Source organism: Brachyhypopomus gauderio, chromosome 18 (genome assembly GCF_052324685.1).
Source record: "Brachyhypopomus gauderio isolate BG-103 chromosome 18, BGAUD_0.2, whole genome shotgun sequence".
NCBI classification, from domain to species: domain Eukaryota; kingdom Metazoa; phylum Chordata; class Actinopteri; order Gymnotiformes; family Hypopomidae; genus Brachyhypopomus; species Brachyhypopomus gauderio.
In genome coordinates this window covers 16,712,390-16,737,399 of record NC_135228.1, presented here as the reverse complement: position 1 = coordinate 16,737,399, position 25,010 = coordinate 16,712,390, and the positions used below count along the sequence as shown (strand labels likewise).

At 43.2% G+C, this 25,010-nt stretch overlaps 1 protein-coding gene across 1 annotated transcript; it reads left to right on the top strand.

Annotated features, from left to right (window-relative positions):
- Positions 1–424: 424 nt before the first annotated feature.
- jam3b (junctional adhesion molecule 3b) lies at positions 425–22,963 on the top strand. The gene is made up of 9 exons (XM_076979794.1): positions 425–523; positions 17,268–17,336; positions 17,462–17,575; positions 18,058–18,210; positions 19,195–19,397; positions 19,995–20,094; positions 20,202–20,331; positions 20,659–20,713; positions 20,823–22,963. Exons 1-9 carry the CDS (start codon positions 439–441, stop codon positions 20,856–20,858), a joined length of 945 nt encoding a protein of 314 aa, XP_076835909.1. The 5' UTR covers positions 425–438; the 3' UTR covers positions 20,859–22,963.
- Positions 22,964–25,010: the final 2,047 nt, after the last annotated feature.

Genomic DNA, 25,010 nt, shown 5'->3' with positions numbered 1-25,010 from the left:
CACAACCTGGGGTGGCGAACTGTTAAGCGGGGGGGGGGGGGTGCTGCATGATCCTAGTGCTAGATTTGTCGCTATTTGGATATTGGTTTTTTTACCGTTAAAAAGTGGGGGGGACATGACTTTGTCACTACTTAAATATTTGGTTTTAACTGTAAAAACTGGGGGGGACCAAAACCGGCTTTTGAAAAAGTGGGGGGGACATGTCCCCCCCGTCCCCCCCCAAAACTACGTCCGTGCCTGCGTGACTTATGTATTATTGTAAACAGAGTATGGTATTAAATGTAAATAAAGAGATGCCGGCTAACACATCCCTGGCAGGAACATATGTGAATATCCAGGTAAGTGATGCTCACTGTAGCCATGGGAACTCTAGCTCCATAATCCCGCCTCTCCCGCTCATCGCCCTCTCCATCCTCCCAAAGCCCCGTTACTTTGCGCATGTACGGCCGGACCGAACATTGCATCGACTCCAAGATGGCGTTAACACGACTGGCTTGCGTGCTGGCTCTCCTCACCGTACATTGTAAGTAAATAATCTCTGAAAAAAAATTGTTTTACAAACCTAAGCATGAAAATATCTAGGGTTTTTTTCTTAAGTATATCGACCATGTTTTTTATGTTTTAGTTATAGTCCGTCACATAAAATAGGTGAAAACGCTTAAAAGAAGTGTGTGTCTTAAGCCAAGTAAACTATTAACACACGCAGCTCTCTGGCTATAGATGCGCGTGTTTAATCCGGAGTGTTTATAAGTACACTGACACACAGCCTGCTGTTAAACTCCTTGTTTTTCTGCACTTCTCACTTTATTGTGTTTCACATGGTGGATCGGACCCCCATCCCTAAGTACCTAGATAGAAATAATCCCAGCAGCTTCTTTTGTCCGTGGATCTAGCGATTTACACGTTTTGGGGGGATGATATGTGGCTTTACTGATGTATTTGTGAGGAATATGGATCGGTGTTAGTTAAACACGGGCTTTGGTGCGGGCTGATCCGGATTTGGAGGATTTTCCATCGTTCGAGATTTCGTCGGTCTCATCTTTTGTCTCTACTTTAAAAAGTTTTTAAAAGATAGCCGAACAAACCAGCAGAACAAAGTTGGTGCTGTGGTCTGAAGGAAGGCCGTGTTGTTTAAATGGATCGTATTATGTCCAGGGTGTTTAACGGAAGGCTGGAAAGTTGTCGGTTGCGGTTCTGAAACGGTTCTGCCCGATGTGCGGTGTCCGTGGACGGGAGGAGCACAGTATGGCCGGGCAGAGCCCACGATGAATCTCAGTTTTACCGTTAGCGAGCTTTGAAAATCAGTTAACCTTCAGTTGAGTATTACCATACAGGTTTGTTCTTTTTATTACTTTATTTTTAGTAGTTAACACTTGGTCGGTTTTACCATATAAGGTCATTTGGATCACTACGGGTTGATTTACTAATTAAAACCTAAAACTAAAATCCAAACAACCAAATCGTTCCGATTCGATCCGATTTATCAGACCAACATTGGCACCAGATTCTCCATTCTGGTTTGAATATTTACTTTACAACCTTCTGTGCCTGTGACTTCTCTGAAATCAGTAGGAAGGTTGGTTAAAATTGTAACCTGTCCCTGTTTGATTACAGTGGTGTTCGTGTATTCACGATGCATGCCCCTATAATATGAATTTGAGTAATAGGATTTTGGATGTATCTTTAATGATTTATTTATTTCGTTTACTGCGTGTTGTATAGCGGTAGTAAATCTGTTAGGAGGTGAAGGAAGCCTTGCACTGATCAGCTGAGTGTGGGACTAGTTGTAAAATTATTAACGATCGCTTTAAAAAGTCTGCATCTGGTTTTTACATGGTTTAATATAAGGTCCCTTTCATGTCCACCAGGCTGTTATTTATTATTTTTTATCTGAAGCAAGCATTTTTTGGCTCTATTTTTTGGAGAAAAATAAAGATTTTGTTTAGCAGAACAGGCTGTATAGTCATGTTATGTCTCTCTATGCCTCATCTTCCCACAATGGAATATTAGAATAACGCTAATCTGTGCCGTTTGGGAAGTCAGGAAGATGCCAAACAGCAAAGCTGTGTGACACCTCACATTTGATTTGGAGCTCGTTGTTGTAACTGAAGTGTTTCATAGCCAAGTCTCTGGGAAGAACAATGTTGGTGTATGCCGGAGCTGAACAGCCCTCAGAACAGTTTCAGCTTAGAGTAAACAGTGAGACTGCTTTCTAGACAGTTAAATGAAACACTTGTCAAAGTGAAAATGTACATTTTTGTCCCAAAGCTGCTACAGTATGTTACTTTTGCTTGTAATAAAAACTGCCAACATGGTTTGGTGTTCTCTTACCTCAGTAGGGAGGAAAGATAACATGTTAAAATGCAGTGACACGTAAGGATGCAGGTACCAACAAGGTAGATTTAGTAAAGTGGGAGTTGGTTTAGAAGAGGAAAAATTTGTGACAACATTTCCCCCAAGAGGTACAAAGGGTCATCTGCTTTCACTCCTTCCCAAAGGTCGAGGGCAAATGTTCATGAGGGTTGTGTAAAACGCATGCCGGTCCTTCTGGAATATTCCTTTGACTAGAGGCTCATGCTTTAGTTAGTGGCAAAGGCAAAGTGATTGTATGCTAGAGAACTCCTTACATTTGTTTTACTAAGGCTGATTTGGAATAAGAGTATAGAGAAACATCTCAGAGTTTGTTTGTGTTGTTTCTGCTATGCCACAAGGTGACCTGAAGTACATATGTTCCACAAATGACAGGAATTTGAACATTCCTGTGCAACCAGCCCTTGAGTCTAGAAGTGTATCCCAGACACTGGGCACCACAGTAATCCTATGGGTACCACAACAGTCAGCGTGATGAAACATATTGAGTCTTCAAGAATAGCGCGTCTGCAGCCCCATTCAGAGTAATGTCCAGAAACAGCTGAGCGTCTGTGGGTGGAAGTGGCCGGAGGAGGCAGATCACACGCAGGTCAGAGAAATATCTGAGGCAGCTCACCACGCCACTGACGCTCAGCACTGGGAACACATGTGACATGCTCGACCCAGAACACATCACAGACCCAATGGAAGCCCTCAAATATGCACCAGATCAGCAACTCCAGATTAAAAGTATTGTCACTGTTTTTTTATTTTATTTTATTTTTTTTAGAAAATCAGTTAGGCTATGTGGCAGGTGTGGAAAATGTGCAGCGTGGCAGATATTTGTAAAGTAGAAAGTCATGTTAAGTCATTGCTAAAGCCTTGAAAGATGCTTGTTAGCTCTGCTGCTTGTGATCTCCCTTTGTTCCCTCTTGGTGAGCAGTGACACATGCGGTAGGGGAAAGCTTAGAAGGTACACATTCATGGGCAGGAATGTCAAACACGCACATTCTCCGAACGTCAACAAGATTTCCGTGTGTAAAGATGGGCATTGATCAAAATAGTGCCTGACTGCTGCAGTGAGATTATGAATGCTTCTTCAAAGCAAGATCAGCGGAACGCTATCAAAAACAGCCTTTTCTTTGATTTTCTTGCTGTCTTCCTCACTTTATCTCCCCATATCTTCCCTCTCTCTCTCTCTTTTTCTCTCTCTCTTTCTCCTGTGCTTGCCTTTTCTCATTTTAAATGTTGGTTATTATGTTTAACATTAAACTGAATCGAATTGCAATCCCAACGTTTGCTGCTTGACAATGATACTGTGTTATCAACATATCAACACTTATTATGTTGTTTATTAAGATAACATGGGATTGTTACAAAGAAATTCTAGGTGATAGCTTTTAAACGTTCCTCTTCAGGAGAATGTTTGGGAGACTTCCTGCTGGTGATCTTTATCTGGTCACATTCTCCCACTGGGGGAAAGTGCAAGGACAGCATTGCCCCCAGTGTCTGTGTGGTTTACCAGATACTGGTCACCCCCCCCTCACGCCATCAGCACACCCACAGCCAAACCGTGGGATACCATCAGTTTCATGCAGTGTTTTTTAATTACAGTTCAGCCTGTGTTACAGTGGATCGGTGTTCATGATCACGAGGTGTGTTTTAAATTAGTTATCACTTACACTGTTTTCATATGTGCTTGTTTCATGTACTGCATCACTGTCAGACAACTGCACTGATTTCAGTCCATATTTACAATGTAGTCACAAAAGCAATTATTGTTTCTAAAAATAGAATTGTGTGTCAGATCATCTGACTGCCTCTGCAATCAAACTGCTGTCCTGGTCTGATCTGTGCTGTCAGCTAATAAGATTTGAGATGCAATTTAAAACTGTAATACAAGTCTGAAGATTTCACACATGGTAGAAAATCTCAAAATAGAAATAATAATTAAAACATATTGAAATACCTTTCACCTCTTTCACTGTGCTTATACAGAAAGCACGATGATTTGGTAATGTCATTGTCATCATTGCTTGTTTATTTTTCTCTCTGAAGAGGCATCTGGCATTTTAAGGCCTTCTGTTGTAAGTCCCCTAACAAGTCTATCATCAGTAGACAAAATGACAGTATAAACTCCACAAACACCCCACCCCCCACCTCCTGTGAGCTGCCAGGGACAGTGACAATGATTTAACTCCCTCTCAACAGCAGATACCAAGTTCTAAAGTGACTTCTCAGAGGGGCAGATTACACCAGGCTAATGATAAAAAAAGATCCACATAATTTTGTTGACTGTTGCAGCAGTTTGAAAGCACTGGGCAGTGATAGCATGATTAACTTATGACCGTCAAGAGACCTGAAAATGTGTTTCCTTTTTCCAGAGGTGTTTTCATACATCGAGATAGTGATTAAATTGTTGAGCAGTTGGCTCTGAAACTAAGAGTGATTATTTGAGCGGGTGTCAGAAACCAGAGATTTCATCAGAACACTGAAATCATCTTGCTCCATCACTTATCATCCTGAAACACTCTGTGAAATTATGTTTCTATCTTTTTACAATTCTTGAGAGTTTCAAATAGTCAAACGTACCAATGCCCATGTGCTGTATTAATTTTCTGTGTGCGATATTCAGGTCAGATTAGCAGCACTATCTACTGAATTTATAAAGCCCATACTTCCCTAAGGCCTGTAATGTATAATCGGTGCTTACTTTAAAATGGTGTCCGCTCCTCTGCTCTAAGCAATTTGGATCAGACCTCATTGACGATGACGTTCATGATAAGTCAACAGAAACAGGGTAACTAGAGAAACCTTGTTTTTCTCCTTAGTATAATCAGTAAATTATCCTGAGATCCAGATCCTTCATTAGCACCAGATTCGCAGTGTGCATTCAGCTGACTGGCTGGTTTGCAGTGTCAGATTGAAACCTGACCATTCGGCAAGTCTGGATAACAGCTGACTCTTAATGCCGTTAACGCTTACTTGTGGGGAAAATGAAGATGAAACGGGCAAGAACAAATCTAAATTTTGCAAATTAGAATTCAACAGCTTTTAGAAAAATTCTAATTTTTCACATTATTGCCTATTTAGGGGCAATGTATGAGATCTTTTAAAATGCCTAATTTGATATATAGTTCCTATGGCTGCAAAGAGAATTTTTAAATAAAATGTAGCTTTGTGTAAGATTGCATTCAGACTTAAGTCAGTGAATGTCTTAATCACGACTCATCTTAGAAACTGCAAGAGCAGAGTTCTGCTGTGGATTAAGTGGGGGACATGACAAATAGAAGTTACAGATATTTTTCTGAGTGTTCTCACCAGACACTGGAGAAAAGAGGACTAGTCCCAGAGGATAACTCACTACCCAGTGGCAGAGACCTCCACGTATGTGCTGCTCACATGTCTATATTGCTGTGATTAAGTTGTAACCTTTACTATTCAGTGTGAACAGATAATGTAGGAGATAAACTAGGAGAGGCATCTATGACAAATCCACACTTGTTCCAGGAAATAACACTAAGACAGTAAACATAAAAGCAGAAAGGTTTTATTGATAAAAGGTTTTTATTATCCTGGACTTAATAAACCATCAATAATGCACAAGGAGGTCAGGATTAGAGTTGTACAGAAGCACGTTTTTTTGTCATTTCGTTTGCTTTTTGTTTGTTTTTCACCAAGTTTAAAATTACTTTAGCTAATTGAGATTCCCAAATAGATATACTGTATTAGGTATATTAGATAGCAAATATGTAAATATAACTGTACCCATGGTTTACTGTAAACAGAGCAAATGTCTGATAGTAGCTCATGTGATAGTGAAGGTATCACAAGGTGCTGGCAACATAAAAGTCATTGGTTGATTCCCAGGGCAAATATGCACACACTGTCATTCTGATAAATATATGCAAGTTGCTCTGTATAAGAGCATCAGGCAAACACTGTACATGTACGTGATATAGTGAGCTAGGGACCTTTGTTTGAAAGCATTTCCTCATTAAGTTTACTTTATGAATATGCTGCCAACTGCATACCGTAGCACGTATTGGTCAGGTCTGTTTATTTCTGTTTCACTAAGTACGTTCTGCTATATGAGGGTTTCATTCCTTTTCAAAATAGAGGGAGCGGGTTCGGGTTTGATGTACAAGTGAAGTATCTGTAAAGCAGACCAACAACCTTTAAAAAGTCCTGGAGGTGTCAGGTCATGTGGTACAAATGAAGAGTTCATGTTCATGACATTTAGAGTCCCGACACTGCGAGTTCGCCCTCAGCGCCGAGCTCAGGGCCCCAGTCACCTCACGCAGGAGATTTACAGTCTCTGTTCATGTTGCTCTGTGGATGTTGCGAAGAGAACACAGATGTCTGCCTTTTGCAATATTAACAGCATAAAACATCTGAGAGAATAGAACAAATAATTTATGGAGAAAATAAAGAGGTACATGAGGTTGCACTCAAACAACGAGAGGTTCGGGCTCACTCAGGCATTGATCTGCATATATGTGAAACAGGTTTTTGGTTTGGGTTTGTTTTTTTGCCTAGGGTGGACTTTTTAAAGCTCCGGCTTGCTCTTGTGCTTCACTCGGAAATTATGCTTTAGAGTAGACGCACCCTTCCAAACCGCCGTGGACATTCTGGAGTGCAGGGTCACCGTTGCGGGAGGGGCCGGCTATGCAGCTTTATTTGTGCTCCACGCTCAGGATCATCCCCCAGATGTGTGTGGGCCTGCGGTTGGGAGGGAGATCTTTCCGCTAGCCGGAGACTCTCTCCACTAGCTTGTGTCAACCCCGTCACCAGATGTGTGGAGAAGAGCTCTGCTGTTCTTGCTAGCTTCAGTCTGTGGAGCAGAAATCAACTCAAGCTTGCCGGATGCTTGAGCTGGATAAATTTTGGGCGGTCACATAAACCGAAAGACATCATTTGGCCGCCTCTTATCATGGGTGGAGTTAATTGGTCTGTGCAGCTGCAAAGATTTTATCCAAAATTGGACTGGAATGGTGGTAATTGGTTTGCCAATGAACAAAATATTCTTAGTAGTCAAGGGAATACAGTTCCCCCATGTAGAACTACTGCCTTCCTCTTTTAATAACAGTTTGTTTTCTTAGGACAAGAATGGCTTACAGTTGACTAGATACGCTATCCGGGAAATGTCATCATATTAAGACTTTGCAGTTACACTGCAATCCTACAAGTCTACTAAGGGTTTTGGACATTGCATATCGAACATAGTGCAGTTCCATCATTTTAGGATGTCATATGGGTAAAGTAGTCATGGCTCTGCCTCTGTTATGGTTAAATATTCAGGATTATTGCCCTAAGCCTCAATAGTGTGAATAAAATGGATTACAGTAAAGGGGTAATGTTGGTCTTGTTCAAGCTACTGATTTGAAGACTTTTTTCCTGCAATTGAATCTGGAGATGTAGGCACAAAATGTGTCTGTAGTGTAAACCAGGGCACTGCTGTTTGCTGTTTGAAACTCTGGGAATTCAGGAACACAGAATCCAGAAACGTCACAGTACATCACTTAGATTTATTTATTTTTTCAGTTTAATAGATGTCTCCATTTTGTCAACATCATGTTTGATAATAGTACAATTCAAGAGGTAAAGGTGGGAAAGCAGCTAAAACCACAGACGACGTGCCTTGTGATTTGAAAGCACACTCGAACCAAGCAAGCATTTGAAGATGTATGGAGGAGGTTCGATGAACAACTGCTATACCACTCGCGCTCCTAAAGCCAGTCAGGTACCACACAGCTCATACAACTTCCTGCTGACGGCGCATCACAGTGCCAGTGAACTCCGCCTCCCGGCACAGTGGAATGTCCACATTTGTTTTAGATGCCCGCGGAGCGGATGGCATGGAGCTCACGGCGTTTTAGCTGAGCGTGGGAGTGCAAAGCATTTCCCATTAATGGGGGGGAGGGGGGGGTCCTCCCGAGCAGGTGATGGAACTGTTCCTGTGGGGGGGTCAGTTGCCAGCATGGGGCTCGGATGGTCCCCCCCCCCCCCCCCCCCCACCACCACCAGCCATGTCCCTCCCACCTGTTTCACAGCAGCATTCCCTGGTAGGCCTTTCAGACAGCCTACGCTAACTGTTTAAGTCTGGAGAGTCTGGGGTCTGGTGTCTGAACTCTGGGTCTGATCACACACAGGGTATTATCCTGACTCGTATGTTTCATTTGTGTAGCTCCAGGCATACGTCTCAAATGGACATCCTCACATTGGCTTTGTTTTTCTTCTTATTTTCCATTGACTTTCTAGGGCAAAGTAAAATTCTCCCAGTCACTCACACCAATAGCCAGTAAACAGTAAAAGTTGCAAAAGTGCTCATAATTGATAGCTCAGTCTGGTGGAATTGGATACTGTGTTTGGGTGATTGCCTTTCACCATTTGGCCGTCAGAACCCTGAATCACCTGCTACTTGCTCTAGTATCATTTCTTTGATGGACCACTATGGCTTGTCCTAGAGTTGACTGTAGCTTTGTGATTAACAGTATATCGATATTGTAGAACAACATGGAATGTGAATGTGAGTATGTCTGCAGGTCTCTCTCAGAATTTGTTTCAATAAAAGTAATGTCTTCGCTCTGACCATTGGGTATCACACCTGCAGTTTTTATGATGGTTGTAGTTAACAAAATGTTACACTAAACGACGGTACAATGTTTACGGTACATTGGAGGGGCAGTTGGTTCTGATTTAAAGTCTTGCACTAAAGCGTTGCCGCTACTGAAAGAAGCACCTTGTATAGAACTACCATATTTTATTGCGTTGCTATAGAGAATGGAGTGAAGTTGGCCTGCATGTCTGGAATTTGCACATGAAAAGGGCCTGACTATATAATGTTGGTCTCTTTTGGATGGTACAGCTATAGGAAGTAATACAGTACTTATAACAAATTATTGTAATTCTTAAAGTATTCAAATCTATATGTAGTTACTATTTTTTCTTTAAACATTTGCCAAAAAATATTTAGTAGAAAAGGAAAAAGCTAATAACTTCTTATAGCTCACACTGGTAGCGATTAAGTCATGTTAGAATTTGGTTGAACTATTCCTGTACTATTAATAACACACAGACTGAAATGGTAACCTGAATCGCATGCTAAATTTACCCACAAGGTGAAAATATGTATAAAATTACCAAGTTGGATCATTTTGAGGTTTAGCAGCCAGTAACAGAATAAACAGCAGTGCTCCATGTTTTCTGGTTGTCACAATTTCACAAAGTCATAGATGGCCATACTCTAGAACGTGTGCACAAAAGAACATACGATCGATTAAACTGGCTAGCAGTTATTGCGTACAAGATAGCTTTTGTCCAAGATCACAAACAAAAGCCAGTTAAAGCTCTTTTGGGTGGGGTGGGGGGTGGGGTCTCTGCAGCACAGAGGACAATGAGTGCTCAGGGATTTGTGCTGTGACTGCTGTTTTAGAGCTGATAGTATCTCAGTGAGCAGCGTGAACACCAGCCCTCAGCGCTATAGACACACGCACCCTCTGCTGCCGCAGACGCTAGTCAGGAAAGATCACTGCATCGGCCAAGATTTTAAGATTAATTTCTTTTGCGACTTTGTTTTCAGTACTTCCATGGAAATTAAACCACTCTTGTTTTATTTATTTCTTTAGAAATTATAGGAAAATGGAACCTAAGTGACGCAGTCAAAGAAATACCCTTTCTTGGCCCCCAAACATGAAAAATCACTATTACAGATGTTTGACAAGCAATGGTCCAGATGTTTTCTAAAAGCATTCCAGCAGTAATATCACTCATGAAGGGCGATCCTCACAGAGCTTTTAAGCAGGAAGTGGATGGGATTATGGGTACACTTATGGGCACACACATGCTAGATTAACAAATCGGCACCGGCCGTGTGATGCTATTACTCAGATGTCAGATGAGCCTGCAACACAAGCCATACTATCATATGTAGATACTCTCTGCTAGTACTGGAACAGTGAAAGATCTACCCCTTGAACTGTAAGGTTCAGTATTGTTCCAGATATACTAGATACATCTGATTAAGAGTTTTTATACATATCTTGTGTAATGGCTCGGTGGTATTAGATCAAGGAAAATAAAAAAAAAATCATGCAGTACAGGAATGTTCAGGGTATTTAACAATGTTTTTTAAATATTTGGGCTTATTCCCTTGACCTAAAGAACATTTTCCACAGAACTCTGCAGTGATTGCACCCATGTGTTAACTCCTATTAGTTTATATACAGTCTTATCCACCAATAGAAAGAGGTCGTCAATAAAACTAAAAAACACCCCCCACCACTACCACTACCACCAATACCAATGGCGTACAGTAACAAAATAAAGCATATATTTATTTGTAAAACGCAGACACTCCCTTTCCACAGCACTTGGTAAAAGCTCTGGTGCAAATTGCATTCCTAATTAGGCTTAAGGAAGAGGTCAGTCTGCTTGGAGGAGAATGTAAGGCATTTGCAGTGAGCAGGGCTCAGGCCATCTGTGCTGTGAGCTACCACCGGCTAATTCTGGCAGCGGCAGCAGTCAGATTCGCACATTTCTGCGGAGCCGCTTCACGGTGAACGCGGTGATTCTCTGAGTTGAAGCAGGCCTGTCATCACTAACAAATAAAACCATGTTTATTTCCACAGATGAAACATTACAGTGCCTTAAATCAATCAAATGGCTTTGTGCAGTTTTTTTTCCTTCTTTTTTTCCACAAGTGAGTCTGTCCGTGTCTTCCTGTAGCCCACGGACGTAATTTTGGGGGGGGGGCGGGGGGGACATGTCCCCCCCACTTTTTCAAAAGCCGGTTTTGGTCCCCCCCAGTTTTTACGGTTAAAACCAAATATTTAAATAGCGACGAATCCATGTCCCCCCCACTTTTGAAATCAAAATTACGTCCATGCTGTAGCCAAGAGGGTGAAAAGCGAGTCTTGGTTTGATCTTATTAAGGGGGATGGTGCATGCTCCCAGCTGACTGCAAATAACATGGTAGAAACGTGATGCTCTGACCTACCTGCAAATGTAACCAATTAGTAGGCTGTGCAGTCTCTGCCTGGCATTGACAGCTGCTATAAATAGCTGAGGCTTCCCAAATGCTAACCTGTTCTCACCTCCCCTAAGGAGTAACTCACGGGCCTTCTGTTTCCAATTGTATACAATCATTGCTAATCCACTTTGACACCAAACACAATAATATTGTGTCCAGAGCTGCTTGAATATCCTCATAGATAGAGTGTAGCTTTTAAATTGCATTTGCAGCATTGATATATTTCCAACTGAAATGAGTTATCTGGTATTTGCATAATTGTACTGAAAACCTACATTGTGCTTTGCCAGTATAGTAAAATTCGGTTATTCATTTTCTTTATACTCTTTTTTCCCTAATGAAATAAGCATGCCACTTCTGAAAAGGTTTCATTCATTCACAATAATCATCAAAAACTTGATTAATTTACTGTTCAAATGGTCCTATTATGTAAAACTGTGTCATAATACAAAGGTTCCGCATTCATGAGGAAAAACATGACAACAACGGGGCTACAAACAAAAGCTCTATTTTTACAGGAAAACAGAGCGCTCTTATCTGGCCAGCGTCATCTCAAGTGCCTAAGATATGCTCTCCTCTCTGCCCTTCAACCTATTTCATTTCCTGTTTTTATAATTTTGTGTCAGTCAACTGAGGCCATTCTTAGTCTAAGAGTTTGTTCTTAAATTTTGTCCATGGAGTCACAGCTGACTTGGCAGGGACTGAGTGGAGCTGCAAGCCCGTTGCTGTGTCAGCTCTGGAGACGCATTTTGAGACTCATTCATTATCTCTGCAGTTCTGAGAGCTCAGGTTGACTGAAGGACAAGTGAAGCAGGGCCTGGTGCGAACGCTAACGCTGAAGCAAAACGACACATCCCCGGGCGTTTTGTCACACCTCGGCCGCCCTTGCCGCCCCTCTTTGGTTCGGGCGAGCCTGGTGCGTGACCTGCCCAGCCCCGAGACGCATGGCCTCCATCTGAAGGCGCTGGTCCTAAGGCTCGCCTTTGAGAGGCCAACGTAGCCATTTGCAAAATGCAGACAACGCGAACGAGGCAGGGGAGCCTCGAGCTAATGGCAAACCTCGTCACAAAATGCCCGATTTAGAAATAGCGTCTCGCAGTACGTGATCCGCTTCACCAAGAGATTAACCCTAGTCTTAATTCAGCCAGTGAGGTCATGCTTACGTGCACGCTGACGTGCCTCGTCGTACGGCCGACGTCGGACTTCCCAGACGCAGGTGTTTTTAAGAGAGCGTGCCGCCTTCTTCCCTCTTTGAAGTGAAGTCTAATGGCATTTGCTCAGCAGCTGAAGGAATATCTGAGGTATTGCCTTATCTTCATGGAGCGCTGCTATTTATAGTCGATCTGGAATGAGAAAGGGCTACAAAAGCCATGGCGTCCACTTCCAAACTTGCTTTTGTGGTCTCTGTCCATGTAGATGAAATGAGTCCTCCCTTCTGATACCTTTGTTTCATTAGCGAGATCATTAGTACCACAGTGGGAATATTTTTGTTCAGTGGAAGTGCAATTTTTCTTGTCAGGCTAATGAAAACCAGTCAGCATATAAAGGGATTTCTACCAGTGCTACAAGTCTGCCTGGATGGCAGAGATGTTCTATTATGAGCAAGACTTCCATTATCACATACTTCTCCGCATATCCATCTAGGCCATAGCATCAAGTGTGGGGGATGAGCAGATGGTATGAATTTGAGGTGTAAATAGCAGGTCATTACTGTCGTCAAAAAAGAAATGGAGACCACTCAGTTTCTTTCGTTTAATACGTTTAGCACTATTGGTGCTGGATGTGAGCGATAAGAATGTTCTTGAACCAGGGCCACACTCGGAGCTCAGAGCTGCCTCAGGCCTGGGACAGGGGACAGTATGTACGTCCACAGCTGTGAAAAGACCAGTCATGCACACCCCGTCAGTGAAAGCTAAAACAAGACTTTCTTATTGTCAGCGGGTTTCACAAGGGGGCTCGGGAGGGGCCGAGCTTCTTTTCCCCGTCTGCATGCAACAGGTGCCTCCTCCGGACTGCGGGTTTATTTGTTTAGGGGCTAGCTAGAGTTCTGGTGGAGCGGTGTCATTTAGTGGAGGAGCTAGCTTCACAGTGAGTCATGAAAAAAAACCCGTGCAAGAGAAATTCCTCTTGACATGGAGTTGTGTACCTCTTCCGTTACCTCCTGCTTATTTGGGCTTCTACAACACTGTGTAGTCAGAGCGTGATAAAGCAGACCAACACTAAGATGAAGTGAGGAGTTTACTTGTCCAGATATGGATTATCTGAAAACTGTTGCTTCTGGTAGTAACAATTCTCTACTGAAAAATGAACCAGCTCCTTTGATTGCTAAATCATTAGAATTATGTCTTTGAAGTGATATGGTTGATATTCTGATGCCTTTTAGCAGTGTGCACATGTTGTAGTTCTCCCTGTAGTATAAAATTAAAAGCACCTCATAACCAGTGGCCCAGATATTTCCCAGTCTTGGCCAGATTCAACATTTTGGTCTCCTCTGAGGGTATACATGCCTTTCTGAATGTCGTAACGTACTGTGAAAGCCGAGTGCATAAACCGCTCTCCCAGCGGAGGCACGGTGGGAGTTCCCAAAGTGGCAACCGAGGAGGATTTGCGACTCCTTCCAGATCACGAACTGTTCGGAGCAGCAGGCGCACGGCTCTCTGTAGAGTTGTGGGGGCCGGCTGGAGTCACAGAGCGGCTCCCCTGGGTCCTGGGGCCTGGACACACTCCAGGGTTATATGGACAGCCTCCGAGCTCATGCTGCCCTGTGTGAGTGATGCTGGCACACGCACTGACTTGCTCCACGAGCACTTTGTCCCGTCCAGAAGCACTGAATCAATGCAGCATGTTTATTTGAAAGAATCGTGAAATATCCACTTCAGGGGCGGGGCTTCATGAATTATCCACTTCAGGGGCGGGGCTTCGTGAATTATCCACTTCAGGGGCGGGGCTTCGTGAAATATCCATGTTCTGTATGCTTCCTGACAAACTGCACAGAGGCAGACTCTGTCATGGTTCTTCTACTTCTTTGATCTCTCTCTCACCCTCTCACTCTATCTCTCTTGTTCTATCTCTCTATCTGTCTCTCTGTCTCTTTCTCTGTCTTTCCTCTGTCCCTCTCCCTTTGCTGATTACAGATAGCACTTTGGCGGTGGGTGTGGTGCTCTTTAACTCCAGCACTGCGCGGGCTGCCAAACGACGACATGGGCCTAGACTGAAGTTGTTTTTCTGAGGAGTTATGTTTCCTTCATCTGGCCATTTGCTGTGGTCCGTCATTTTGAGCAAAACAGTCCTGCTGTTGTGAGATGAGTTTGTATGGTGTTTCATGCAATTTTCGCCATTTTTGTTGCCCCATAGTCCTGCAGGGTGTTTTTGTTTTTGTTTGTATTACATTTTTTAACATGTATGTGAAGAAATACAGAAAACCAAGAGGAACCTTAACTTTCCTGTTTTTATTTTGCCTGTTGTATTATTCAGTACTGTAACACTTGGGTTTTATGAGCATTACACAAAAATTGCTAAAGAGCACCACACATTCCTACAAAGAAAGATTCAAGCATTAAGAAGGTCAAAACATGGTTGTAGAATGCAGATAGTCGGATCTTATTTCCAGCTTTTCTCCCAAGCACCAAGAAAATAGATGAAATAGGTCATCCACACCTGCCTGCTTTGAGGGCTCAATTATCCCTTGACTGGCGTCAGACGCTCTCGGTGTGCTCAGATATCCTGATGGACGGCGTGAGGTCCTGGAGCCGGGGGGGTCCAGGCGCCTGCTGTCGCTGATGGCAGCGTGGCCGTGTGCAGCTCCCGAAGCCCCCAGTGCTCCTGCATGGGGGTGGGGGGTCTGACAAGGATGTCAGAAAGCAGGATGTGGCAGACAGAGAGGGAAGAGCAGACGACAGACGCCTGCCCCTCCCCACACAGTCATCACATCCCCACCATGCAGCCCAGCCCCAGCCAGGGCTTGCCACACTAATGCCTGCTTGAGCCTCCATCTGCTGACCTGCAAACACCGGACAGGATATCACTGTAAAGAGGATGTCTCTGTGTGTGTGTGTGTGTGTGTGTGTGTGTGTGTGTGTGTGTGTGTGTGTGTGTGTGTGTGTGTGTGTGTGTGTGTGTGTGTGTGTGTGTGTGTGTATGTGTGTGTGTGTGTGTGTGTGTGTGTGTGTGTGTGTGTGTGAGAGAGAGAGAGAGAGAGAGAGAGCACACGCTCACTAAATGCTCAGCATCCTTCCTCGTTATGTTCCTGCAATTATAGAATTCATGCAGAAGTCTTTCCTGCAAGCTCCTCTCAGCTCTTGTGTAGTGTGAATGTTGGACAAGACATTTGCTTTCGTTTTGCTTTCGTTTCGTTGTCATTCAAAGATGTGATGTGCTCTGGCTTGTTTTGACAGCTTGGCAGTATTCCTAGGATGACCCTCTCAACCTTTTAAATGGGTGTCAACTTTGCTTAAGCATTTAAGACTTGCTGAAGAAACAAAGTGAATAAAGTATCATGTTTTTACACTTATTTTCCATAATACATTATTTTTGTTGAACTTTTCTTGTCCTGTTGTCACAAACTGTTTTTATTATGAGCATAGGCTTAGGCAAGCATTGCATATAATGATAAAGAACGCAGCTAATATTCTAACATCACCTCTTGCTTGAATGTTTTGTTCTTTGAATTTCCACCATTGATGTTTCTGGAACATTCCTTGATATTTGTGAGACAACTACTCTTGTTTTTCTTTGTTAGATGTCCTGGTATCTGCTCTTTGTTTGTGCCAGCTCTGGGTGAAATGGGTGTAATCTCAAGAGTCTTGTCCCAAAATACAGCCATCAAAGATTCATAGAAATGATTCTTAGCAATCAGAGTGTCATTAATGTTTCAGTGTCCTGATTAGAAGCCCTTTTCTGATTCAAAGAGCTGCGTCCTAAACGGCTTCCTGTCAGTGGGCTGAGAGGCTGAGCGCACTGCAGGGAGTGAAACGGCCAGGTCCTTGGGTAGCTGCTTCCTGGCAGCGGTGCAGGCGAGATGCTCCAGGAGCCTGGGAGACTCGAGACGCTGCCTGCTACCATCCTGCAGCGAGACGCAACGTCTAGGCTGTGGCCTGCTGTGTGTCTCAAAGGTTACGAAGACCAGATGTGGTTTAAAAGCCCACATAAAGACGCTTGAAATGGCTGCACCAGCCCCCCTCCCCCGTTAAAGCTCTTTAAACACACTCCTCTCTTGTTAATGGACATGACACTTAAGGTTTTTATCATGGGCCGGAGAGACGGGCCTCTAAGGGCAGTTATGGGGTGCCGTCGTTAAGAGGAAACGAGGGGAAGTGGATGCTTGCTGCAGCTCTGGCCCTAGTCCTGACTCAGGGAACATGGGTCTCTCCAGCTGTTCTTAGATGAGCCCAGGTCAGCATTTCGCTCATTGTTCTCCTCTTCCTGTTATGCATAATCAGAGATGCCTGAGGACAGTGAGGCAGGCGGATAACGTGTGTTCAGACGAAACCGTCTGGCGGTTGCGGTAACTCAACCCCCGAGGTTGTGATGAGCGGTGTGGTTCACGGGAACGCGAATGGTGACATCAGCGTCGGATCGTTCGGACAATCAGCAGCCTGTCTGAGGCTCTTTTCGTAATCGGCAGGAGTGGTCGTCAAAACTAAAAATGGATGGTAACGGATCTGCTAGTGGGACACAGGAGCGTACAGTGTGTGGGCGGGGCCAGGGCTGGGGATGCTGGGGGCGGAGTGTTAACTGAGTCTCACGGGGCACATTTTCCCAATAGCTCAGTGATACCAACAGTCTCAATGACCTTGCTTCTCATGAACATATAATCTCATGTCACTGTGCAGTGGGAGAAAATGGCATAACACTGATGTTAACTCTGTTATTCTCTTCTTCGTTATAGGCTATTTCAGCGTCTTAGCAGTGATGCTGACCACTTTGAATCGAGCGCCTTCAGCCAATGAATTTGAACGTAAGCACAAAAGAGTATTGCCCTGCACAAAACACTGAGGAACGCCAAGAAACAATGGAGCATTTAGACTTTCTTGTCAAATGACGTGACCTTTCTGAACAAACTTTCTCTTTTGTCTTGTGCAGAAATTGAACTGTCTTGCCTGATAGAATCGATCTCCACAGTCAAACCCAGGATAGAATGGAAGAAGATTAAGGATGGGAAACCAAGTTATGTCTATTTTGGGGGCCAAATAGCAGGTAATCTCAACAAACCACTCCACATTGGACATGCATTACTGTAGACATGGATATACACACAGAGTTTAATATACAAAAGTAGTCCAGATCAGCCCAAAGCCAAAAACAGAAGGGCATTCAGAATCAATGGACAAACAGACAAAAATGGATAAATTACCCCAAAACCCAGAAAGACAATACAGGCAAACAGATATCTCAGAATTGCTATTAGAGCGATAAACCAAAACCCCATGGAGGTAGACCGTAGGAGTAAGGGCGTGGCGGACCGTGTTGAAGTCATTCCAGTGATTAGAAAGATTAGAATCTAAGCATGGATAGATCTCTCCAAGGGTGGTGTATAAAGCCTATCTGTATTTAAGGAGTTTTAGACTTCATATGATAATAAAACTGATGAAATGACACCTTCCATATTTTGTCTAATTGTAATGTTACTTTTTTACTGTTACTGCAAATAATTTTTAAATGACTTTTATTTCCCTTAGGTGACTTGGAGAACAGGGCAAGGATTCGAGAGCCTGCAACTTTAGTAATTCTCAACGCGACAAGATCAGACACTGCACACTACCGCTGTGAAGTCACTGCCCCTGAGGACCAGAAGAACTTTGATGAGATTCTCATAGACCTCGTCATCAGAGGTGAGGGACATCAGAGCAGGCAGGAACATCGTCAGACCAAGCATCCCAGTCGGAATAAGCAATAACTGAGTCATGTCATTTTAGACATTTGGTATGTGGAAGTACCATGTGATAAAACGTCCAATTGTAAAAAGCTTATTCTAGAATAGATAACACTCTTGTTTTTCAAAAATGTTATAGTAACATTTAGAATAAAAGCATTATCAGTATATCATTGTGAAGGCATCTAATATGCAAAGCCATGATTTTATGATTATCAGAGATACTGAGAAATACACTTGGCAACATGACGTGTCTAATATGTATTTCTGTGTATTTCTGCACTGTGCTTTCTTCAGTAATACTTTTGAAACGTTTCATTATGTTGCTTACACTGTGTCTAATACTGGCTCAAGAAAATTTAAAATCATAGTGCTATTCATCTCATCAGTATCTCCATCTGTGAACTAAACACTATCTGTCAAATATGTTAATAATTAATTATAAGGTTGTTGATCAGCCAGTAGTTCAACTTTTAAAAATACGGAGGCGCCACACGGTGGCTATTATGGAAACTTCACATATCTTCACATGTCTTTAACCCAGTGTGCTTTACCATTCCGAATGTTCATTCTGTATCATGATATGCTTCTGATTATTAAAGCCCTGATCTGAACACGAGCAGTAGGACGGGCTTGTTTTCTGGGGAACGGTGTTGTTTGGCGTTCACTGAGCGGCGGCGCTGTAAGCTGAGCCGGGTCCCCGGGTCACGCCCGCCCCTCGGTGCACGGTGGAGGATGCTTGGCCTGCCCTCAGCACCAGGCGTGTCCGCAGCTATATGCGGACATCTCTGGAAACGGCATCCGGGTTTAATCGGGCGGCTAAAAGGGGAAAGGACGGCGTGCTATCGCACGGCCCAGGATGCACCGCGTGCCGGCCCGGGCGCTCCGTCACGACGCCACCTTCTCCGTCCTCACCCGCCACCTTGCGTCCTGTTTGCCGCAGTGAAGCCGGTGGTGCCCACGTGCTTCGTGCCCAAGTCGGTGCCGGTGGGGCAGTCGGCCGAGCTGTTGTGCGTGGAGAAAGAAGGCTTCCCCAAGTCCCAGTATCAGTGGTTCCGCAACAATGAGGAGATCCCAGAAGACCCCAAGAGCAGCCCGAAGTTCCTCAACTCGTCCTACATGATGAACAGCGCGACGGGAATACTGGTGAGTGCCGGGGCCCGGGTGGGATGCGGTTGAGGATCTGGACGGAGAATGGGGCATGGGGAGAGGGTGGGTGGGTACGGGGGGGGTTATTGGGGGTGGCAGGGGCTGGGGGAGGTGCTGGCGCCGAGTTAGGAGGAGGAGATATTTTAGGGAGCCAGTTGATGTGTGACGGCCCCAGCCACGAAGGGAATCTGCTGTCCACACTTGCGCATTCCACAGCGCCAGGCTTCGCCCTCTGCACTCAGTGGGCCGCCCCGGCCAATCAGCCTTCACGCTGCCCTCCCCAGGCCTACCGCCCTCTCCTCCACAAGAGACTGTAGTCTGCGGCGATGGCGGCTTTGCCACAGGTGCCGGCACTAGCCCCCGGCCTGGGGCCACGTTCACTCAACCCTGCATCTTCCACATGTAGCCTGAACAGCATTTAACCTGCATGACTGGCTCCTTTTATCGAATGGCCGTGGTAGTGCTTGTCGGGATCTGTTTTTTCGTGCGGTGGGAATCGATGCTTTTCAGATATTTTACTCCACTGCCTGAGAAACACAAGCAGCTGCACTGAGGCAGGAGCTGAGTGGTGTTTTTTTTTATTACCCCTGCAAGAAATTCAGTGACGTGAAGAAGGAGGACGATGCCCAGTACCACTGCAGGGCTAAGAATGAGGCGGGCATGGCTCAGTGTGCCCCACAGAGGATGGAAGTGTGTAAGTCTGCCATATACCACACACACACACACACACACACACACACACACACGATGGTCATATGACACTAGCCACCAGAGCTCCCTAATGCTTCCCTCTCTTTCCAGACGACATTAACGTTGCCAGCATTGTTCTGGGTGTGCTGGTGGTAGTGCTGGTCCTCTTGTGCATAGCTGGGGGCATCTACTGTGCATACAGAAGAGGTTACCTCACCTCCCAGAATCAGACAGGAAACAAGTGAGTGACAAAGGAAGAGCCATTCGGGCTGACTCACACGTGCACCCACACACCCCAGAGCTGCACACTGCTCTGGCTCGACACTCCTGAGCAGTTCTTTTTAGCCATTTTTGCAGCTCAGTGTATTTGCAGTTCAAAGTTATTATGCCACCTTTACAAGGTGTGCGATCACGCGCAGTCCTGCATAATATTAAGAATGGCACACACGGAGCTGAAAGCATAAAGCTGTTAAGCATAAACGCTATGAAGGCAGCTAAATCTGCTGTCTTTGCCAGGCACATTTTCTAGGGTGGTAAACATATTGATAACATTGTATTTTTGCTTTAGTTATAAAGCTCCAGGAAAGAATGAAGGAGTGGATTATGTCAGAACGGAAGATGAGGTAAGAATCGATGGTTTTATACAGGCCTGGGACTTGTTGCCAGGAATCCTTCTCCACAGTGTTGTGGAACCCTTCACGGCCTGTAATCTCACTCTAACCTCTCTTTCAGGGGGATTTCCGACACAAATCCTCATTTGTCATCTGAGGCGGAGTGAGGCAGGGACAAAGAGAGACATAGACGTTGGATTGGTGTGTGCAGTACCTCACACACACACCACACCACCCCTAACACACACACACACACACTGAGGAAAGACTCTCAGCTGTGTAGCTTTACAGCACATTTGCAAAAAAAACACAATTCAAGTTTGCCAAAGGTGATAATTCATCGCAAACCCGTTTCCAGCTAAGAGCATTCATCTCTGTAGAAGACCCCTGAAATTTATTTTTCTTTAAAACATCTTTTATCACCGAATGAAAAAAATTGCTTTGTTTCCAGTAACAGTTTAGAAAAAATCTGATAAGAACTAGAACAGCAGATATGTAGATTTACTGTATACATTTTGCTTTAAATTGTTTGTTTGTTTATATAACTTTTGTTTTGTACCAGCTAAATGTGTCAGAATATTTTTTGATGGAATATATTTTAAAATGCCTAGAGGAAAAATGTTTACTTTTCTAAATATTTGTAAATGACTAACACAGAAGCCAGTACATTTTTAATGTAATGGAGGAAAATTATCATTTGACTGCTCTGTAGTTACTGTTCAAGAGTCAGCCATAAATCTCCTGTCGTGTAAACGACACTCAGCCGTTTCATGCTAAGTTCCCAACCTTTCCATTATTAGCTCTATTTTTTTTTATTCCAAATGACTTTTAGTAACATATTCAATTATACAGTTTAATAATTTCTTATGTCCTTACATTACAGCTGGGATCTAACGAGTACTAGTGTAAGGTTCCATGTTCATGTCTGTAGATAGTCTTAGTAAATCTTTTAAAAATGCCAGCAAAAAGCTGGAAATCACTGTAAACGGCCAATATGGCACATGTCATTGATTGCAAGTGTCCTTCTTTGCTCAATGTTCTTCTTGTACATAGTGAATATACTGGTTGCGTTCTTTTTTTAAGTGAAAAAATATTTTCAGTATTACTTTTTAATAAAACAGGGTTCTTGTGTTAGCTATCTTGTGTGCTAGTTGTAAATAGACCGTTACCCAAGCTGGTTATAAACAGTGTTCTGTTAGGTTTGAATGTAAAACATCCAGAAAGAGGCAAATATGAAACTCTTTACATGGTTCAGGGTGAATGTGATGGCCTACACATGGGAAAGAGAGGATCTGCCTTGTTTTTCAAACAAGTCAAACATGAAGCATCTGTTCAAGAATCTGAAGTTCAGTCATAGCTTGTACAAACAATGGCGGTTCAGATGTAATAAGACAGACATTTTAATGAAGTTTGGTCATGCACATGTAATTGTTTTGGACAAAGAAACAAATCATTCCTCTTGAGTGCCTTCTAGTGTGGTTGAGTAATGTTTTTAAAAAATGCATTTTTAAATTGTTATATGCTGTGACAGTTAATAAGACACATCACTGTTCAATCCAACTGCTTTTCAAAGAAATGTATAAACCTTTACATCATAGAATTTGCAAAACGACAGGTGTTTGAGAGGAATGATATGATGCTGTGTTCACCAATTTGAGTTACTCTGATATCCAGAACACTAATCTAAGTTTTTGTTATTTATTAATAGTTTCAGAAAATTCAGTTTTGTTGCACTGATGTGCATTGCTTTGAAAATGACAGGTTTCCACTGAAATAGAGATAAAGATTCTCTTACACATTGGTATCTAAATATAACGTAAAGAAATATTCAACATAGACACAACGCACTCTTAATAATGCAACAAATGCCCACTCAGAGCCAAATGTATGATTTACACACATACGTACACATAAGAATTATAGAGCAGATGCTATTATTTATAATAGCAGTCAGGACATTTATACAGCATACAAGTTCCAGTTTAACATCATCAACAGAATATTCAGATGGTAAAAGGAAATGAGACTGGTTATGTGAAAGACTCATTCAAACACTGACTGGTCTAGGGAAGCGTTTCTGGAAGTTAAACCCACATATTGTCTCATTTCTGTTTTCTGGGGGTTTGTGGTTAAGGATTTTAATTGAAACAAATATAATTTGCTGAATTCATGTTACATCTCTTTGCTTAGAAGCTAGTACCAACCCTGTGTGAATTCCTGAGCAGTAGCTTATGTTTGTGATTAATAAAACTCACTTGGTAAGTTTTGTCTTTACTGTTCATTTCTGATAGTCATATGACAAAAAAAAACAAAGTTTGAGTGCCTTCAAAGCTGACTCACATAGCAACCTTTGAGTCATGAGAGGAGGGAGTGTGACTTGAAGCATACGTTCACGTTCCAGCCACTTCACATCACAATATCTTCTAACAAATATCGTCTAACAAAGATGCCAGTGGAGTCAGCATATGGACTCAGAACACGTGGGGAGGGCGGGGATGGGGGGGGGGGGGGGGGGGGTGTGGACGTGACTTACTAATTGCGTCCTGGCAGCTGACTGGCGGCCTGTTCCACTTGCCATGCAGAGTCCCGTGGGTCACCCTGCTTCTCCATCCCCCCTTGTAGCCTACCCTTCCTCTCTGCCCTGCAGTCCCTAGTGGTCAAGTGCCAGACAGCCGCTTTGCCAACATCCAGTCACAACTGCAAATTGGGTTTAGCCTCTCTGGGTAATTTCATTAGCCAGCTAGCTCTGAATCAGCAGCATGTGCAAAAGGTTTGTACCAGGTCCTGCTCATCCTTCACTGACCCGCTGACCTGAACCGATCCATTAGATCTAGAGATTTGGGATGTAAATTAATGTTTTACTTACCAAACTTGGAGTGTTTAAGTCTAGCATAGTGTACAGAAGGCAGGAAATTCATCTTTCCTACTTTCCTAAATGAAAGGATATACTGACCACAGAACAGATGTTGTCTTTCATTTTGGTATTTTCACACCTGTGCAAACATCTTGACCAGTATTTAGAGATAAGTGCTTCTGTGATTAGTTGGTAGTTTAGGTATCTGTTAAACCAATGAAATACAAGGTATTTGCACTGAAGTGTACGTGGCTTAGTGACGCCAAAACATCATTGATCAATGGAAAGCAGCTACCAGATTGTAGTTCTCATGAAGAATGACAAATAGGTGCCTATCCAGGCGTTGGAGGACAGGTAGATGAGAAATCGGACCTCACCCTACTGAGATCAATAGGTCTGTTTGACATCTGCATATCCCACAGGGTTCAGCACGTTTCTTGATTATGAAATAAGTTATGGAAAGGCCAGCAGCATGTGTATGATATGAAGATATGCAGTTTATAATATACAGTGTATGATATGTAGATATGTGTACAGTTGGCAGTGATGTCAGTAACGCGTTACTTAGTAACGCGTTACTCTAATCTTACCACTTTTTTCGGTAACGAGTAATATAACGCGCTACTATTTCCAGTCCAGTAATCAGATTAAAGTTACTTATCCAAATAACTGTGCGTTACTATTTTTATTTTCCCTAGTAAAATATATATTTTATCTTTCTTCTTGGTCAGTTCTACTTTTGCGTCTGACCGTAGCGCTCGACTTCGCACGCTGCGCGCGACCTTGTGAAAGCGCGAGCACGTTTTCCAAGTCATTTTTTGCAGTGTCCTCCCGTAACGATATGTGGTAGTATAAAGAAACACCCCTCAAAAACAGAGGAATGATGAATTTTAATGTTGCTTTGTGTTCCACGTTTGAAAAGTGCTGGAATTTTGACTAACGTAGCCTACTTTAAAATGCTTGAAATTGTAATGGTATTTCGTTTCACAAGCTGTTTGACTGAACAGTTTGCTTGTATTATGTTTACAAATAAATTTACAAATAATACCGCACAGCTACACAAACGTAATGTCAGGAGATACTATAGAGACTACTACTCCTCACGGCGAGTCTTGCCCTTTAAGTGACACTGGGGGGCGGCGACGTCGCGCGCCAGGGTTGCGTTATCAATAAAGTTTCCCTCCTCTGGATTTTTGGATTAAGCAGTTTCTGCCTCGGTTACCGAACCTGCTTCAATACATTGTTACTGTTAAAAATGCACTTCCAATAAAGTGAGTATTGGAAATATTTATTTTGCTGCTGAATGTAACTATTAAAGTAACTTGTAATCTAACGTAGTTACTTTTAAAATCAAGTAATCAGTAACGTAACTAAGTTACTTTTAAAAGGAGTAATCTGTAATCAGTAATCAGATTACTTTTTCAAAGTAACTTAGCCATCACTGACAGTTGGCAA